Source organism: Mus pahari, chromosome 5 (assembly GCF_900095145.1).
Source record: "Mus pahari chromosome 5, PAHARI_EIJ_v1.1, whole genome shotgun sequence".
Taxonomy (NCBI): Eukaryota; Metazoa; Chordata; class Mammalia; order Rodentia; family Muridae; genus Mus; species Mus pahari.
In genome coordinates this window covers 38,065,949-38,081,712 of record NC_034594.1, presented here as the reverse complement: position 1 = coordinate 38,081,712, position 15,764 = coordinate 38,065,949, and the positions used below count along the sequence as shown (strand labels likewise).

Sequence of the window (15,764 nt, the reverse complement as noted above, 5' to 3'; positions counted from 1 at the left end):
GGTCCACACTCTGGCCAGCGCAGACTGCAGACTGGAGCCTAAGCGAACTGGAGCAAAGATGGCTCTCCTGCCAGCTCAGGCCTTGAGACTCCTCCCAGGCGGACACCCCTCCTCGGGCGGGAAAGGTGCCGGATGACTAGAGCCAGAAATGGGATCTTTCCCAGAAGCTGTGTGGCTTCTGCAGGCCGCCCTCTCCCCGGCAGAAAAACGTTCTTAATGGCAGGTGATTAGAGTCTTATTATTAAAGTGCATGCTGAATTCTGTCTACCCTCTCTGTTCTTTGTTTTAGGCCATGACTGTCCAGGATTGGTAACCACATGAGAGCACTTACAGCTGCAGATGTCACCTGACTCATCACAGAAAATCTGTCCTAAAGAAAATATCCATATGACCACGCCCATTTCTTTACCAAATGGCTTAATGGATTTCCTTCACTGTGATTCATACGAAAGCTGCCCCTTTCAACCAAAGCAGGAAAGGATTCTGCATGAGTCAATCCCAGAATGCCATTTTCAAATCACGAACAGGTGAAGCAAACCTCATGAGTAGCAATCATAGAGACTCGGAGAGCATCACTGGTGAGTTCATTTTGATAATGTTGAAGTGTTATTTCCTACAGGAAAAAGTGCAAATTCCTCAGTCTGATCTACATGACCTGCCGTGATGAAACCCCAGCCTCCCTTTGCAGCCCGGTGGCCCCGAGACAGAGTGACTTAAATAAGTTCATCCTTGTCTCCTCTCACATGAGCAACGTCTGCCTTCTGTGCAGTTCTTTGTGCCTGCCTCCCATATATCCACCAAACCTCTGTAGCAGGACTTGTAAGCTAGCTCACTGACCTATGGATTTGGAAGGGTATGAAGACAAAGTTGTAGGCCCTTGATTCTGCAAGAATACATAATTTTTAAAATAAAAATAAAAGAACATAAGAGAACTTGCTGTGCTGCCATAAGGACCAGACTTCATTTTTCAAAGGAGCAGAGGGGTTCGGCCTTCTTGGAAAAGACTGACACCCAGGCAGCTCACTCTAGTTACTTTATTCAAACATTATACAAGGTTACTTGAGGCTGGGAAAAGTCCCAGCTACCAAAGTTATCTTGCCCTTGCTGTTCCTGAGAGCAGACAACGCACACAGATCTCAGTCCATGGCTAGCCATAAACAAAGTAAGAACCACAGGTTTGCCTGGAGTGCCTTAGGACCAAGGTTGGTTCTAGCTGCACACACTCACGTAGCACCAAGTATAGATTCTCTAGAGAGACAACATTTCTTCAAGATTCAAACAATCTCAAAACAATTTCTCAGCCTCTACTGATTAACCCAAACATATCTACTGATTGACCCAAACATAGCAAAGGCTTTGTTGAAACATTTCACTCAGGCTGTACTATACTATATCACTACAGTTTTTTGTCTGTCTGTCTGTCTTGTCTCTCTCTCTCTTTCTCTTCTTTCTTTGGTTTTTCCAGATAGTACTTCTCTGTATACCCCTTGAACTCACAGAGATCTTCCTGTCTTGGCTTCCTAATTGCTGGAATTAAAAGCATGTGTCGGCACGTGCCTTTAATCCCAGCACTTGGGAGGCAGAGGCAGGCAGATTTCTGAGTTCGAGGCCAGCCTGGTCTACAGAGTGAGTTCCAGGACACCCAGAGCTACACAGAGAAACCCTGTCTCGAAAAAACAAACAACAAAAAAAGCATGTGCCACCATGCCCACAAGATTTTTTTATTTGTGCTTTAAAAAAAATTTTTTTAACCTTCTTTGCTGTTACAGCAGAAAAGCAGTCATAGATTAACCATGAAAGAATGAGTATGATCATGTTCTGATCAAACTTGTCTTTAAGACCAGCAAAGGCTGCAGGTTCTGCCCTGCTGGCTGCTGCTCCACATCATGATCACTTGATAAGGTCAGTCCATTGCTATGAACCATTTCTGTAATCTGCACTGCAGCTTCTTTGGGGACTTAAGTTTCCTTGATGACTAATGACATGGAGTGTGCTTTCATGTGCAGTTATTGGCCATTTACAAATTCTTGCAAAAAATGTGAAATTGTATTGAATTATGTGATCTTGATATATTCTATATAAGTGATTTTCCTTAGTTTAATTTTGTGTTGAGAAATCATCTGGTGATAAGGATCTTATTCCAGGACTATGTCTCATCTTCTTTACATGGATTCATACTTTAGTATGAATAATTCTAGAATAAAGATTCTAGAATTAGCTTGATTGCCTCAGCTATTCAGTGAAGTAGAGCTGTGTGTGTGTGTGTGTGTGTGTGTGTGTGTGTGTGTGTGTGTGTGTGTTTTATTCTGGAGAGTCACAGGAGTACAGTTTAGAGGATGATTTGAGTGTGTTCAGGGCAGCCGGTTCTGAAGTCGTATTTAAGAAAACCAAAGAGAGGCCCTGGACCTAAGTGGAGGCAGTGTGCCTGGAAGGGAGTGAGTGGGAGGGACGTCAGCAGTGATGGTTTGCTCGGGATCTTCACTGCCATCGGCTCCTGCAGCACCCTGTCTGCATGTGTTTGTAGTCAGTGTCTTTCTGGGAGGACTAGAATGGCAGTCTGTAACGTGTGTGCAGCGAGCAGAATGGACATAGTCACAGCTGTGAATACATTCTCAGGGTTCTCTGTAATAGCTCTGTCAGGTTTGTGGGTTCCTTAGATTAAGGCTTAAATGGACCACATCTCCTCTGTGGTTATGAAGCCACCGCTTATCTTCTGGATGAATGGAGATGTGTGATAGTGCCAGCCTTTGTATTAAACTTTCTAAATTGTCCTTTGTAAGTTCAGGCCAACTAATAGAAATGTGATTTTTCAAGGTATGTGTTCTTAAACTTGTTCTTTGCCAGTTAGAGCATGTTTCTTTATACTACCCACAGAGCACTGCCAGGTCTCCGGCTGTAGGAGGGTGGGTATGTCATCCTCTACTTCCTCTATTTTAAGCCCTAGTATTTTAGTTGTGCTAAAAGAGATACCTCTTCTTTGTAAACACTTAATTTGGAAGGTGTTAAATGCTTGGTAATATCATAAACATGAAGCTGGGGCAGACACATAAGAAAGCCCCAACTGTGTTTAGAGCCAGTGTATAAGAGACATCAGCGGTATTCAGTGGGTATCTACTCTGTGGCAAGCACAGCCCCGGGTGTAATAGATGATGCTTTTCATTTTGCAAATGTGTGAGGAATAGAGCTCAGGCGAGATGAGTCATGTATCAAAGATCCCATCAGGAATGCTAGGGGGAGTCAGATTTAGAAACTAAATTTGATGCCAGAGCCCATATACTTTCAAATATGAAGTCTGACACACAGGACAGTGGGCAGCACCTGGAGAACATAGGCTCTGGATAGAGTTATGCATGGTGTGTCAAAGATAATGTGTGAGAATCTGTGCAGGAACCACTGCAGGACACTTCCAGAGGCCTGTCTCCCAGGTGACTGTAGACTCTTCAAGTTGACGATTAACACTGGCCACCACAAGGTCTAAAGACACAGTAGTAAAACAGTAATAAAGAGCAGGGCCAGGGAAAGGGCTCAGTGGCAAAGCTCTTGTCACGCACCATGCAGGAGCAACTTCAAAGAGGAGGTGAGAGGTGAAAGAGACAGGAAATTCCCTTCTAGGCGGTGTCTCTACCAGAGCCAGGCATTATCTCAAGATAAAAGTATTTTTCATGGATTATCACTTTGTTCTCACAACTGCCATGGAGGTCAAGTACCTCTAGTCATCCTCAGTTGGAAAAATGGAGGCTAGAAGTCAGATGGCCTCCTCGGGGTCCCATGGAATGTACAGAGCTCACGCAGGAAACTCAAACAGGCGCTGACTTATAGGCCGGGGGATCTTTCCAATGCATCACACCAAATGCAAGGGCTCCAATTTCATATTTCTTACATACTTAGTACTTTACGTATATCCATCTTCAGAGTAAAGATGATAAAATATGTATTCCGCTTCCAGTGCTTAGTAAACGTTAATATCCTCCTGTGTCTACATGCTGTGAAAATACACTAAGATGTAATGTTTCCAGATTTTGAAGAGTCCTCTCACAAAGTCCAAATTTTATTATGAAAGACGATATACTTTCTATCCCTTATGAGTTGACTGTTTTCCTCTGGTTTTCTTGTTCCCTTCCCTAACCCCAAATGTATAAACTGAAATAGATTGAAATAGTACTAAAAAGAAGTAAATAAGAATCATATTCTGATTCATTTTAAAATTCAAAAACATGCTTATATTCAATAAGCAATATATCTTGGCAGCATATAATTTAAATTATTAATATGATTTTTACCTTATAAGTTCTCTTTTCAGAGCAATATAAAAAGCAAACTGAGATACTAGACTATATTAATAAAAAAATCAGGGGAAAAATGATCTTGTCCAACATTTATCTGGTTGCCTACTTTCAAAGAACTAATTTCACTACAGCTTGATAGGTGGAACATACTAGATTCACTTAAAGGGACTCTTCCTTCTTAGATGTCTGCTCCAACGAGGATCTCCCTGAAGTCGAGCTGGTGAACTTGCTAGAAGAACAGCTGCCACAGTATAAGCTAAGAGTAGACTCCCTCTTTCTCTGTGAAAACCAAGACTGGGCACAGTCATCCCACCAGCAGCAGGATGCGTCCGAGACCCTCTCCCCAGTCCTCGCTGAAGAGACGTTCCGCTACATGAGTGAGTTTGTTTTGTTTGTTGTTTTCAGCCTGTCCAGAGTTTGTGCGTGGAGCTATAAAGATCAGGGGTATTTAGCATTGCCTTTTAGTAGCCATTGTTCAGTGTCACCTGCTCTAGCTCAGACTGACCTGACAGAAGAGGTTACAGCTGTTATGTTTGAGAGAACTGTTGCCATGCTTATGACTGAGAGGGAATTATTGCAAACAGTTTACATTTTACTTGACATTTGCCTCCGGGTGAGGAGAGAAGAGAACTGTTTAAAAAGTAGTGCAATTATCTATAATTGTATATTTGTATGTTGTCTGCCAACATTTATTATCCTAGTACTTTGGTATCTTGAGTGTTAGCTTTTTTAGTTCCCATATTTCCTTATTGAACACAGTCCCAGGAATTACACAGTTCCTTAAAGAACACAGTTCTTAGATACACTGTATTTTATTTTTTTAAAGACAAGCTGTTAGGTAGCCTGGGTGGCCTTGAACATACTGTGTACCTGGTATGAACTTCTGATTGGGCTGCCTCCACCACCTATGTGCTGGGGATTACAGGCATGCTTCTGAATACTTTCATCATGCCAAGGAGAGACACATATGAACTACATAGTAATCTTCAGTTTTACTCAGTGACTCCCAGAGAATGAACGACTAAGCCAAACTTGTCTCAGATACAGAGCCCTATTTCCATGTAATTTTAGTTTGGTTTCCTTTTCGGATTGTTTAAAAATTTGTTTCCTACTTATTCAGTGTGAAAATGTAACGTACATAGTAGCTGTTAGAATATGTGACAAAAGTTTCCGAGCAGCACTGGTATGTCTGTGAAACTCCTATCGTTTTACTTACTGAAGGGATTACATCATCTCCTAGTGAGCACTTTAGCCTTTTTTTTAAATTACATTTTATTTATTTATAGTAGGGAGGGGTGCCATCATTTATGTGTGGAGGAGGTCAGAGGCAACTTATGGGAATTGGTTCCCTCGGGTCATCAGACTTGGCAACAAGGGCCTTAGCCAGCTCAGCCATCTTTTAATGACAGGCTGTTGGAGAGTGATTGTTTCTTCTCCTCATTTTTTTTTAATGGTTATTTTTAGTAATTATTAACCTGCTCAGAATGGCAATTTTCTTAGAACTAACTGACCCTCCCTCCCCCCCCCTCTGTGTGTGTGTGTGTGAGAGAGAGAGAGAGAGAGAGAGAGAGAGAGAGAGAGAGAGAGAGAGAGAGAGAGAGAAACAGACAGAGTGAGTTTAAACTTGAAATATCAAGAAGGCCAAATAAGGTTGTATTTCTGCCCATAACAGTTAAAATAGCTAAAGTAAGTTAAATCAAGGCGTTCAAGATTGTCTTTTCTATTTAAACTTTTTGAATATTTTTATAGCTTTTCACGCAAGTAATGGTTTATGTTATTTCCATCTCTTGCTGTAACTCCCTCAACTCCTGGACCCTCTCTTATTCTGAGTTCATAACCTCTTATTCTGTAATTTTTGTTATATTTATTGCATATAAATACATATATGTGTGTATACACCATACTAGGTCCATTTAGTTAGTGTTGCTCTTATTGTTGGTGTTTTCTGGAAATTTTTCACAGGAAAACTATTTTGTATTACCATTTCGCTTTGTTTCTTAAGTTTTAAATGTGTGAGGACTTTGTAACTGAATTCTGTGGTAGCAGCATAACCCATCAGTAACTTGAATTGGTTAGAGTATAAAGGAGGTGACTTAATCCCTCCCCTCCCCAGCTCACACCTTCAAAGGTGAGTGGACCAGACTTACCTCCCTAGGGGCAGAAGTAGTCAGGCCTAGGCTGCCTGGTGACCACTGGACTCTCTCAGTTTATTGTGTGCTTTGCTCAGAAGGGTGGTGCATCTAGGGTTATGTGTGACATGAACACTTCTTTTTTCTCTTTCCATGTGTATTTTCATTCTCTTCAATGACTTCTATAAACATTCTGTGGATTTGTGGATATGTTGGACTTTTATGAGTGATTTAGATTTTCTGATGTTTTTAAAGCTTATAGAGTTGGACTTTTTTGCCTTTTTGTTTTTTAATATTTCTAACATTAATTTCTTTTTTCCATAAATTTTTATTATTTAAATATATTGTATACATCAAACATATTAATAATATTGAGTATTTTGAGAATCAAGTAATACATAAAAAATGTGTTCAACTTCTATATTCATATCCCTTCATACCCTAAAAGTATCATTAATGAAATTTAATATTATCCATAACTGAGGATCCTATATCTAATGTTGAATACTAAATTATTTCAAAGCATACAAAATATTCTTTGGGAATTAAGCATAGTAAAAAGCATAAAATATTAAAATGAATCATTAAGAAATATATTCAGAAGCCCTTATATGATACCACCTGACATAGTGAGAGAGTATTTAAAACACATTATATATCTTTGTACATTGTCTAACAATCAGTTTACTTAAAAAAGATTATCAGTGTTTCTAGGAGAGAAATTANTTTATCAGTAAGTATATTTTTAAAATTTCAAAATAGCAAAAACTCTTTGAAGTTAAACATTAAGAAAATGCTAATTTCAAGCACAGTGAGAAAAATTTTCAATAGTACTTCCATGATGTTTATAGACCATAATTTTAATATTTTCAACTGTTAATAATCAGCAGACAGAATAATTGTTTTAAGGTATATTTCATTGTTATGTCTCCCTTTTCACTAAGAACCGGCTCCTGGTTTGATTGATTCTTTGTATAGTTCTTTTTGTTTCTACTTGGTTGATTTCAACCCTGAGTTTGATTATTTCTTGCCTTCTACTCCTCTTGGGTGGATTGCTTCTTTTTGTTCTAGAGCTTTCAGATGTGCTGTCAAGCTGCAAGTGTAAGCTCTCTCTAGTTTCTTTTTGGAGGCACTTAAAGCTATGAGTTTTTCTCTTATCATTGCTTTCATTGTGTCCCATAAGATTTTGTATGATGTATCTTCATTTTCAATAAATTCTAAAAAGCTTTTAATGTCTTTCTTTATTTCTTCCTTGACCAAGTTTTCATTGAGTAGAGCATTGTTCAGCTTCCATGTGTATGTGGGCTTTCTGTTGTTTTTGTTGTTATTGAAGACCTTGGGTGCATAAGGTGCATGGGATTATTTCAGTCTTCTTGTATCTGTTGAGGCCTGTTCTGTGACCAATTATGTGGTCAATTTTAGTACCATGAGGTGCTGTGAAGAAGGTATATTCTTTTGTTTTAGGATGAAATGTTTTATAGATATCTGTTAGATCCATTTGGTCCATAGCTTCTGTAAGTTTCACTCTATCTCTGTTTAGTTTCTGTTTCTATGATCTGTCCATTGCTGAGATGGGGCGTTGACGTCTACCACTATCATTCTGTGGGGTGCAATGTGTAGTTTGAGCTTTAGTAAGTTCCTTTTATGAATGTGGATGCCCTTGCATTTGGAGCATAGATGTTCCGAATTGAGAGTTCTTCTTGGTAGATTTTTCTTTTGATGAGTATGAAGTGTCCTTCCTTTTCTCTTTTGACAACTTTTGGTTGAAAGTTGATTATATTCGATAAAAAGGTTGGGAAACTCAAGCTTGTTTCTTGGAACCATTTGCTTGGAAAATTGTTTCCCAACCTTTTTTGTTTTGTTTGTTTGTTTGTTTGTTTGTTTGTTTCGAAACAGGGTTTCTCTGTGTAGCCCTGGCTATCCTGAAACTCACTCTGTAGACCAGGTTAGCCTTGAACTCAGAAATTCGCCTGCCTCTGCCTCGTTTTCCAACCTTTTAATCTGAGGTAATGTGTGTCTTTATGACTGAGGTGCATTTATGCAGCAAAATGCTGGGTCCTGTTTACATATCCAGTCTGTTAGTCTATGTCTTTTTATTTGGGAATTGAGTCAGTCCATTGATGTTAAGAGATATTAAGAAAAGTGATTGTTACTCCTTGTTATTTTTGTTGTATGTTCATAGGCATCTCTTTCTTTAGGTTAGGGAAGTTTTCTTCTATAATTTTGTTGAAGATATTTAATGGCCCTTTAAAATGGCTCTCTTCTATACCTATTATCCTTAGGTTTCATATTCTCATTGTGTCCTGAATTTCCTGGATGTTTTGGATGAGGAGCTTTTTGCTTTTTGTGTTTTCTTTCACTGTTGTGCCAGTGTTTTCTATGGTATCTTGAGATTCTCTCTTCTATCTCTTGTATTCTGTTGGTGATGCTTGCACCCATGACTCCTGATCTCTTTCCTAGGTTTTCTAACTCCAGGGCTGTCTCCCTTTGTGATTTCTTTATTGTTTCTATTTCCATTTTTAGATCTTGGATGGTTTTGTTCATTTCCTTCACCTGTTTGATTGTGTTTTCCTGTAATTCTTTAAGGGATTTTTGTTTTTCCTCTTTAAGGGCTTCTACCTGTTTACCTGTGTTCTCCTGTGTTTCTTTAAGGGAAATTATTTATGTCCTTCTTAATGCCCTCTGTCATCTGTCATCGTCATGAGAAGTGATTTTAGATCTGAATTTTACTTTTCAGGTGTGTTGGAGTATCCAGGACTTGGTATGGTGGGAGAATTGGCTTCTGATGATGCCAAGTAACCTTGATTTCTGTTGCTTATGTTAAGCTTGCCTCCCGCCATCTCATTATCTCTAGTGCTACCTGCCCTAGCTATATCTGACTAGAGCTATCCTTCCTGTGGTCCTGGTTGTGTAAAAACTCCTCAGAATCCAGCTGTCTCTGGGATCCTGGGATCCTGGGCGTATTTGAGAGCCTGGGAGTGGAGCATCCTCTGGGCATTGTGGGACTGGCTGTAGAGTTTGAGCCCAAGGTCTGCTCAGGACACTGGCCCAGACCCGAAGGAACTCGTGCTACTGGTTGGGCAGTGTTCCTGGGTACCTGGGTTCCTCTGGTCCCAGTTACTTCCTAAGGTAACTTGTTTTTAACTGTCTTAGTTCTAGGCACAGACAGAGTGGAGCAGATGACCAAAACCTACAATGACATTGACATGGTCACACATCTCTTGGCAGAGGTAGGCATGTATCTTTTCTCTCTCTGGTATAAAACCTAAAGCTTGAGGGTCGTTTGGAATGTGTCGGGTTTGCAGAGATAAAACATGATGGTCAGCCTGTTCTCTAGACTTGTGCATTGATTGTTATAAGTGATATACTGGCTGGCATCCAGAGTAGAAGGTCCCTTGAAGCTCATGATTTTGATGTGGGTGGATCGGCATATATAGTGTTGTCTGACCTCCCTGTCTTAGGATAAAGCAGTTGTTTAAAAAACCTTCATTTTTAACTATGGGGGACGATGCTCTTGAGCACAGAAGGCAGTGAATCCCTGGAAGCTGGAGTTTTAAGTGGTTGTGGACTGCCTGTATGAGTGTTTGGAACTGGGATTTGGATTCTCTGAAAGGGCAGTACAAACCCATAAGCACTGAGTCATATTTCCAGCCCCAGAAAGTTACTTTTAAGTTGTCCTGATGGTAGTCAGTCTAAGCCCAGCTGCCCGTTGAGAAAGCTGTGCTTCCATCAGCACCCACAGTTTGGAGCATCTCCTGCTTGTACTTCCAGCTCAGGCTGTTATTTGAGCTTACATTTGCCTGTGGAAATTTAAAGGTTTTGGGGGTTTTAACATGTATGTGGGTTTGTTTTTTTTGTTGTTGTTTTGTTTTTTTTGTTGTTGTTGTTTTTGTTTTTGTCTGGTTGTGTGTGTGCAGTACCTGCACTGGTCAGGAGAGAGTGTCAGATCCTCTAGAACTGGAATCACAGATGGTTTGTAGTACCAGGTGTATGCTGGGAACCAAACCTGGGTATTCTGCAAGAACAGCCAGTGCTCTTAACCACCGAGTGTTTCTCCAGACCCATGTGGAAGTTTTAACATATATAGCATATCTTTTTCACTTGGCATATTGTCTCCTATAGCTCAGTTTCAGTTGATCATATGGAAGACTTCCTCCCTGACACGTATGTCTGTTCTCAGAATGCTTTCCATATATGCCAATTATAAGTTGCCCTGAAGTATAGGGATAACTGATTTCCATGGATTAGATAGAGAAAATTTAGAAACTTAGTGTTTTTCACCTAATATTAATGTAAAAAGAACTCATATTAATATAAAGGCAATTAAAAGTTTATTAACAGTTTCCTAGTCTACAAATGAGGCTTTCATTATCACCAGATGAGGATCCCCACATGCCCTGCTCATTAGCACCAGCTTCTTAGGCTCTCTTCTCCATGCTTGAGGTAGAGTCCTATGACCTCAAACTATCCAGTCTGTAATGCTATCATTCTTGCACTAGTTGAAAACCAGGCTCTAGACCATGCTACTGATTCTAAATGCGTATAGTCTACACTAAATGGAACTGTCCCAGTATACATAACTGATTCATATCCTAAATACCTAATCTGGGTCATTGCCGTATTGCTATTCTCAACAAATGTTGGCTTAGCTTTTACTGGACAGGCTCTATCCACTTTAATATTTTCCTTGGATATGGGGGATGCACTGGAGATTGACCAAGAGCCCCAAGCATTAAAAGCATACTCTTCGATTGAGCCACACTCACAGCCCCACCCTCATCTCTAAAGCCTACATTTTCTAGCTTCTTAAGGCTTTAAGTACAAAGTTGGATTGGTAGGTCATAATGAATAGAATGTCAGTGAAACCTCATGTGATACCAAGAGGTGACCTCTTACATTCATAATTTTACAGTCCCCCATTTGACTAGGATTTACTAAACACTACCTGTGTTTCTAGCCCCTGTTCACTCCTTTATTAGGGTTGTAAAATGAATCTCTATGCTTTATAGGAGACTTGTTCTTATCATTAGCAAAATTCACTACAGAACTTCTAATTTGCTCTTTTTTATATACTCAAAGAAAATGTTCATCTGTTACTTTCTAGAGGGACCGAGATCTAGAGCTAGCTGCCCGAATTGGGCAAGCTCTTTTAAAGCGAAACCATGTCTTATCTGAGCAGAATGAAGCTCTGGAGGAGCAGTTGGGACAAGCCTTTGATCAAGTAAGCCTTTGTATTTGCAATGGGGATAATAATAATCGGGCCTTATTTACTGGAAAAGTATATTTCCATGTATATTTCTGAAATGTTGACAATGGTTAATAGCACCAGTACCTATTGACTTTATGTATTTCCATATACTGCAAAATGCAGCTTTTCTGGTAAAAGTATACTGCTAGGTCATTAGGAGTTAGTTTACTACTATGTCTGTTTAGCAGAATAATGTTAGTAGATTCTCCCCAACCCACCTGACCATGGGTTCTCGACCCTAAAACAGTGCAGTCATGCATGAGCTCCATCTTGTAGAGCAAGTTTTAAATGTAATCAGAGAGGTTGGTTACTCCCGTGACATTTGTGCCACTACTGCAGCAGCAGGTGTGTCTCGCTAGGCTGGTTGGTGATGGTGGTAGCAGGGTCCTCAGATGTGTCCCCAAGCAGTGTGTAGCACCTGCCAGCACTGTGAAAACTAGGTAGTAGGGAGGAAACTTTCAGGTGAGTACCAACTTGATTGCTTCATGTTGATGACTCCAGTATTCATTGTCAACAAGGAATCTTCCTATCAAGTTCTGGAGGGTGATCAAGAGTAGTGGCTGCAGCCTATAGCTGAGGGCTTGTGGGACCTCATTTACCAACTCCAAACGAGGAAGTAGGCTTTTTATGTGATAGCCTATGGTGTCAAGATACCATGCATCTTACTCAGAAACTAAAACAAAAGGCGCTGTGTGTGTGTGTGTGTGTGTGTGTGTGTGTGTGTGTGTGTGTGTGTGTGTGTAAATGTGTAAGTAATTTATTATCATGTTGAGTAATTAAATTTCAAGTTTTCTCATTTTTTTTTCCCTATGTAGCTCTAGCTGGCCTGGAACTGTGTGGACCAGGCTGGCCGTGAACTCACAGAGATTCACCTGCCTCTGCTTCCTCAGTGCTGGGATTGAATACATGTACAACATGCCCAGCAGTAACTTGGGTTTTGTCTGATTTTTTTTTTATTTTATTTTATGAGTAGATTTGGTCATTTCTGTTGAAAATATTTATTTCCAAAACTCATGGTCATCCACACTGGGAAGATGTGCATAGTCAGAGACAGCTTAAAAATATAAGTCATCGCCAAACTCAATGGCACAAGCTTGAAATCATACCCACTCTGGAGGCTGAGACAGGAGCACTGCAAGTTCAAAGCCAGCCTAGACAAGTCATGAAGAAACTGTATCTCAAAAATTAATATATAAAATAAAATAAATTTTAAAAATAGAAGAAAAACCTACAGGCCTGTAGCTGTAACTCAGTGGTTGTATTTAGCATGTGTAAGGTTTCCCATTCTCCCCAGTTAGGTGACCAAAAAGTGCAAGTCATGGGGGTGAGTTTTAAAGTGGGGTCTCTTATAAGGCTTTGAAGATACTTATATTTCTTTCTTATGGAGTATGAAAACAGTACTATATGGCTTTCTTTGTACATGCTCTGGAAAAGGTGTATTTGCTGAGTCACTGGTCTAAATGGGTAGCTTAGGAAACAATATGCATGTAGTTTTGTTTCTCTCTTTACACACTTGTCTAGCATCTGATGGGAGACTTTCATGGTGAGAAACAGTTGTTCTGTGAATTAGGAGCGTATGAAAACTGTGTGGACTGTTGTAACCATACTCTGTCTGCAGGTTAATCAGCTGCAGCACGAGCTATCCAAGAAAGATGAGCTGCTCCGAATTGTCTCTATTGCCTCTGAGGAGAGTGAAACGGATTCTAGCTGCTCCACGCCTCTTCGGTTCAATGAGTCCTTCAGCTTGTCTCAAGGGCTGCTGCAGCTGGATATGCTGCATGAGAAGCTCAGGGAGCTGGAAGAAGAGAACATGGCCCTTCGATCCAAGGTGCAGCTCGCTCTCCTCTCCTTCAACACTCTGTGGTCAGGTCTGGGTGATACTGAGGTGAGCCTCAGCATAGCATCACCTCCATGCCTCCGTTTTCGCCTAGGGCTTGCTGAGTAGGAAAAGCTAGCAGATAAAGCAGCAGCAGCAGAGGTGTGCGTCTTGTGTAATTAACAGGACCCCACTCGGAGGAGGATTGTGTCAGAAAAGTACACATTTCTTTGGGTTTGTAAAGTGATGGGAATCAAGCAGGTGGCATCTTAGCTGAGGCTAGAGGACCATCACACAGATGGAGATGTGTGAGCAGACATGTGCGAAGGAAGGCCTGAGTGGAGTGAAGGCAGAGGTCCTTGTCTTCTATAGTCTCTTCTATAGTCCTTTATTTTGTGATAGATTAAACCTGATGGGATACCTTTGTTTCTTTTATAAGTAATGAACTTTGTTCTTCAAGTGGCAAAGTTTTTTGTAACATTTACTTCAAATTCATTAAGAACCATTGTCATGTGGGTTATCTTTTCTCCTGTTGAAGGCTTGTCATATCAAGACAGAAACCTTTACCTATGAAGAGAAGGAACAACAGCTCGTCAATGACTGTGTTAAAGAACTTCGTAAGTAGTAACATGCTCTGCTCTTGGGCAGTTTGGTGGGCTATCTCTGACTCGGGCTGTTGGTTTCAATAGAACCAGTGCTAAATGGTTGCTGTCTTGGTCTGCTCTTGTGTCACTATAACAAAATAGCTGCTGCTGGGTTCCTTACAAACTAAAGCAGCCCTCTAGCTCACAGGTCTTCGGCTGGAGAATCCAGCAGCTCAGTGAGGTCCTCTAATTGTGTAGGCTTGATAGGGAAACAGACAGGGCACTGACGTTATGCAGAAGGCGCCAAACACACGAGGCAATCTTGTTTATAGCCGCTTGCTGTTTAGAGAACTCTCCCCCTTGGAGAGACTAGTGTTGATTCTTCCTGAAGACAGTACCCAGTGACCAGAATTCCCCCTGCTAAGCTGTACTGTCCAGCCTCCTGTCCCCTCAGCACCACCACACGGGCACCAAGCTTCACTGGAGACCAAGTTTCTTACCAAACTTTGAGGATCAAAGTTTCAGTTACTGAAAATGAGAATATCACATTGTGTCCACAACCTTAATTAAGACACATATGTGTTTTTAAGGTATTTATCTAGCCTGTCTACCATTATCATTAAGTAGAGACCTGAATTTCTATACATTAGCTATAGCATCTTAGAGAGAAAGAGAGCCAAAGCTCTCATTTTGTTTGCAGGAATAGACAAAGAGAGGATGCATTATACTGAGGTCAGAAGGCTCGTAAGTGGTGGAGCCAGAGCTTAAAGATGGCCACAGCCCACCTGTGAGCACTCACAACGTACTGGCTGTGTTATTAAGGGGTGTGTTTCATTTTTAAGGAATGTGAACTAAAAAAATCAAATGTTTTTAGATCATGGAAAGAGATTGTTGAATCGCCCTGTAAGTATATGGCCTTTTATGCTGACAATAAATTCGCATCAGTTCATTAGTGTATATCTCCAAATGGGATACCTTGCTTAACAGCATATTAGCCATCCAGAAGGAACTCACCTAACTCCCTTCCATCTCATTACCCACCTTCTCCATTTTAACAGAGAATCAACTATCCCAGGAGCTCTGCCTCCCTCCCATTCTTAGCTGCCACCCTCTGATAGGAGGAGGATGTAAAAGTGAAAAGTAATTTTTATGCTTATGTCTGGATGTGAAATTTGCTATATGAAGTAAAGATTTCCCCAAATCCAGTTCTAAGGGTTTTGCTTTAGATATATACATGCACTGGGCTGTTGTTAGTCTAGGGCCCCACTCGCTCAGTGGTTGTCCCTGAATGTCTGTCCTACAGAAGCGTTTCAGTAGCTTCCTCACATTCTGCCCTAGACTGGGGCAGTTTCCTCTGTTAGACCTGCTAAAATTGATTTTCATTGCTTGTGCAATTTTATTTATGTTCCTGAAGTGTTCTTAGTGGCACACTTAAAAAGATACATGATGAAGCTAGCTTCAGCTTTTCATAATGGTTGTCACAAAAATCTTTTTCATGAGGAAAAAGCTTAAATCAGCTCCTTAGCATTTGCCTTTTTAAGTAATCTCTCTCATTAGCAACATTGTCAATAATTCAGCATTAGTTTGTGGTGGCAAAACCCTTATTTTTCTAGGTTAAAAAGATTTGACTCAGCCGGGCGTGGTGGCTCACGCCTTTAATCCCAACACTTGGGAGGCAGAGGCAGGTGGATTTCTGAGTTC

The 15,764-nt window shown here is 40.6% G+C and overlaps 1 protein-coding gene across 4 annotated transcripts in view; it reads left to right on the top strand.

The window, feature by feature from the left end:
* The window catches only part of Trak2 (trafficking kinesin protein 2), a 61,417-nt gene that overhangs the window by 27,917 nt on the left and 17,736 nt on the right, over window positions 1-15,764 (top strand). For all 4 annotated transcript variants that reach the window (XM_029539161.1, XM_029539163.1, XM_021198320.2 and 1 more), the window contains exons 2-7: window positions 290-578; window positions 4,469-4,663; window positions 9,569-9,645; window positions 11,520-11,636; window positions 13,282-13,491; window positions 14,018-14,096. In XM_029539161.1, the coding sequence (XP_029395021.1) occupies window positions 488-578; window positions 4,469-4,663; window positions 9,569-9,645; window positions 11,520-11,636; window positions 13,282-13,491; window positions 14,018-14,096 (769 nt within the window). In that variant the 5' untranslated portion in view covers window positions 290-487. The remainder of the gene's footprint in view (window positions 1-289; window positions 579-4,468; window positions 4,664-9,568; window positions 9,646-11,519; window positions 11,637-13,281; window positions 13,492-14,017; window positions 14,097-15,764) is intronic.